General features: G+C 42.2%; 1 protein-coding gene across 1 annotated transcript; it reads right to left on the bottom strand.

Annotated features, from left to right (window-relative positions):
* Positions 1-671: 671 nt before the first annotated feature.
* Positions 672-3,374, bottom strand: gjb8 (gap junction protein beta 8). The gene is made up of 2 exons (XM_072263071.1): positions 3,289-3,374; positions 672-1,978 (listed from the first exon to the last, which is right to left on the bottom strand). The coding sequence occupies exon 2, from the start codon at positions 1,957-1,959 to the stop codon at positions 1,153-1,155; it is 807 nt and encodes a 268-aa protein (XP_072119172.1). The 5' UTR covers positions 1,960-1,978; positions 3,289-3,374; the 3' UTR covers positions 672-1,152.
* Positions 3,375-3,580: the final 206 nt, after the last annotated feature.

Here is a 3,580-nt window from a genome sequence, read left to right as displayed (position 1 = left end):
CTTATCATGTTCACTTTTCTAAAGCATCTAGCCATATCCTACTGCAATGTTAGCCAAGATTTTCATGTTGCATGGCCAAGTTGGTCATTGTGTCTCCAGAGGCAGCACTGTAAATCAGATAGCTCAAGTTCTCAATTAACCTGTAGCTGAGCTGTAAATCTTAAAAAAAAAAATCAGCACACATCCTTTTCAGAAGGAGCTGTCTCAATCCCATTTAAATGTTCTGTTGGGAATTATTCTTCCAGTAAGAAATGTTAACAAATTCAGTTACTTTTGTTGCAACTGAACAAGTAGGCCATTGCAATTTAAATATTCCTGATCCCAAAATTGTGACAATGCTGATTTTTTAGACCCACTAATACTCGTTAACTTTGTGACTGGAGCAAAATTTAACCCAAGAGTAAACTAGAATTATAATGGCCCTGTCGGAAAACCATTTAAAGTCCTGACCCAACTACAAGTGGCGAGAAGCACTTCATTTGAAAGTCGGGACATTCTTGTACCCCGAACTCATCTGCATGGCCTTTGTTAAAGTCCGTGCTGAATAGCCAGCAACAGAAATCTTAAACCCTCAGCCAAGGTTGCTCCCGTTCACAACTTCGTTAATTGAGATTTGATTGGCATTTGAAAGCAGATTCCCACCACGCTTGATAACAAGAGTACAGGGCATGTGGACATGAAGAATTTTATTGTTCAAAGCTTAGATTCGCCAAGTCCTAGGAGCGCGCGCCCCCCAGTGGTCGTGCCACAGATAGGACGCTCCGCAGCTTTTCAATGGTGTAGCTTTTCAGGTGTATTGAACGCGAAACTTTACAGCATTGAACACTACAAATTCGTAGATAAAACAGCCTGCTGGCATGCATCTTGAAGATATTGGTTACAGTTTAAGTTCAAGTACACGGTCAAGGTAAAGTTCAGAATAAGACTCCGTTTCTCCACTCTGCACATTAATACTGTAATTGCAAGACTTCGCGAATTCAACTTGTGCTTAAGTTGGTGCAAAAGCGCGTGCTTAAAAGCACCTTCCTGGTACTAAAAGATGCTGTGTCAGCCGGCAATTAAAACCAAGGCGATATCGAACTCTTGCAAGTGGAACATTAACCATTGGTGCGTCACTGTCGATCACGTGAGTCACTGGGTGCCGGGGCGGGGTTAATTGGTGCAGAGAGTCCCTGAAGGAGATTTGTTCAGTTCCAAGGCCGCTTGCTGACTCTTGATATCCATCAGTTCGTTCATCTCATTCTGTTGATTCTCTTGCCTCCTGGACAGATGGCGGGGGTGTTGTATACAACACGTCTGCCTTGTGCAGGCCTTCACCATCAAATAAAACAACTCGGCCACATTTAAAAGCACGCAGATGCCAGAAACCACAATCATGAAAATGGTGAACACCGTTTTCTCCGTTGGCCTGGAGATAAAACAGTCAACGATGTTGGGACAGGGCCAGGAGCTACACTTAACCAAACGGGCCATCCGAAACCCGCCGTACAGAAAATACAACATGTACGTGAACACAGTTTCAAAGATTATGCGAAAGAAGATGCTGGTGACATAGGTCCACCAGAAAGCACCAACTATACGCATCTTCCGTTTCTTCAAGGCGTCGATTTCTTCCTTTTTCAAGAAACCCTGCCGTTTCTCCAAGGACCTCTTCTCTTCGTGCTGCTTGTAGGCAACGTGCAGGGAGACGAGAAGGGCAGGGGTGGAGATGAAGATTAGCTGGAGGCACCAAAGCCTGATGTGAGACATTGGGAAGAACTGATCGTAGCAGACATTCTTACAGCCAGGCTGCAGGGTATTGCAGGTGAAGTCCGACTGCTCATCACCCCAAACACTCTCCGCCGCCACCACCAGAATCATGATTCTGAAGACGAAGATCACCGTCAGCCATATCTTTCCGATGCTGGTGGAGTATCTGTTGACGCCTCCCAGGATAAGGTGCAATTGTCCCCAATTCATCTTCTAGCTTTAGGCAGACCTACAAGGTGAAGACCAAAATTACAAGGACATCAAAATGTAGTTACTTTTGAAATTTACATTTAACCCTTAAGATCCACATTCTCAAAAATACAATTACTCCATCGTCCATACAAAGGTGATTTCACTAACTACACGTTAAAGATCTACTGTTAAGAGTAGAGAATTATATTCACAGTACGGCCAACCGTACATAATACGTTTCAAACCCCAACTTACACACTGAGATGGAAATCACATTTGCAATTCTGTCCTTTAGATACATTCGATATTAAACAAAATTTTATACCTATAAGAAATCTTAAGATACAACTGTTCAAATTTACAAGTCGATGGATGGCGCCAGTCAACAAGAGCTCCCCAGAATGCACATTCCAGGTCGGATAATGACACGTTTAGAGTGCATAGCACAAACGAACAAGTGTCCTCTTTTACGGGTTAGTTATTCGTTAACTTTAGTCAGAGAGAGAAACAACAAGTGTCCGGAAATATTACCTGCCCACACTACTTTGGAGTTAGTCGATCCTGATTGAGACTTTACACAGGTAGAAAAGCACTGTTCCGGTCAAAGTCCGCGAGTGTCTAAGGCAGGGAACTATTGTTCAGAGAAACAGACTAGCTTTATTTACTCAAACCCCAAGCACTTGGGTCTGGGGAGGTTCTGAGATTGTTTAGCTTTTAAAGTTAACCGTTTATTAAGGAGCTGATTCACGAAATCCGGTACTTCAGCCAATTGCCTCGAAAAAAAACTCTGAACGTCCATCATTAACGCTCGCCATTCATAAGTTAATTGGCAGCTAAAACAGCTAATCGACAGTTCATTAGGACTAAACGACGCAATTAAATTCAAAATCACCTTATTAAAGGTAACCATCAGTACAATCCAGACAGACTTTAAGCGTTATTACAAGCAACTAAACAGTTATTCACCAATTTGAAAATACAATACCAAAAATTTTGGGACAGAACGTTAACAGGAAATCAGGCACCCCACGTTTAACCGCAAAATTCTCAACCACTTTCCGTAGTTTACGCGAAAAATCAGATAAGGAATTATAAAGTGGACTTAAGAAGCGTTCAAATTAATATTTTAAATGTTTAAAAGTTTTAAACTAGCGTTTTATTAAATAAATTTCAATAATGTGAACTTGTTGAAGGTGAAGCTCAGATTTCCAGCAAAAGCCGCAAGCTTCAGAAGGTTTAGGCGCCTTCAACTTCACGAAGAAACTTCGCACACCCCTGGTCCAACCTCAGTTCCCATTTCCCTTCAAAGAAATGATTCACCAATTCTTGTCCAAAAAAAGTAAATACCTTCTCGCGAAATCCAAGAATGAAATTAAATTGGTTTTAATGCTCGCTTTAAAACCAGTCCTCTCCCAACTCTTAACCTTCTCGTGACGACTTACCTGAATGACGCAACCGTCCAAGACCGCTTTTATAAGGCGAGCGGAGACTCCGGCACATATTTTAAGAAATTTGCGTATCATGTGGAGGTTGCCCGGCTGGAAACGCCAATTTAGTTGACCCAGTCAGAATAACACTGGCTGGACTAGGGTCACCGAACAAAAATGAACAAGAAGACAACTACCTAGAGTCCTTGGAG

Source organism: Mobula birostris, chromosome 7 (genome assembly GCF_030028105.1).
Source record: "Mobula birostris isolate sMobBir1 chromosome 7, sMobBir1.hap1, whole genome shotgun sequence".
NCBI classification, from domain to species: Eukaryota; Metazoa; Chordata; class Chondrichthyes; order Myliobatiformes; family Myliobatidae; genus Mobula; species Mobula birostris.
Note: the sequence above shows the minus strand (reverse complement) of the source record. Positions and strands in the feature narration are given on the sequence as shown.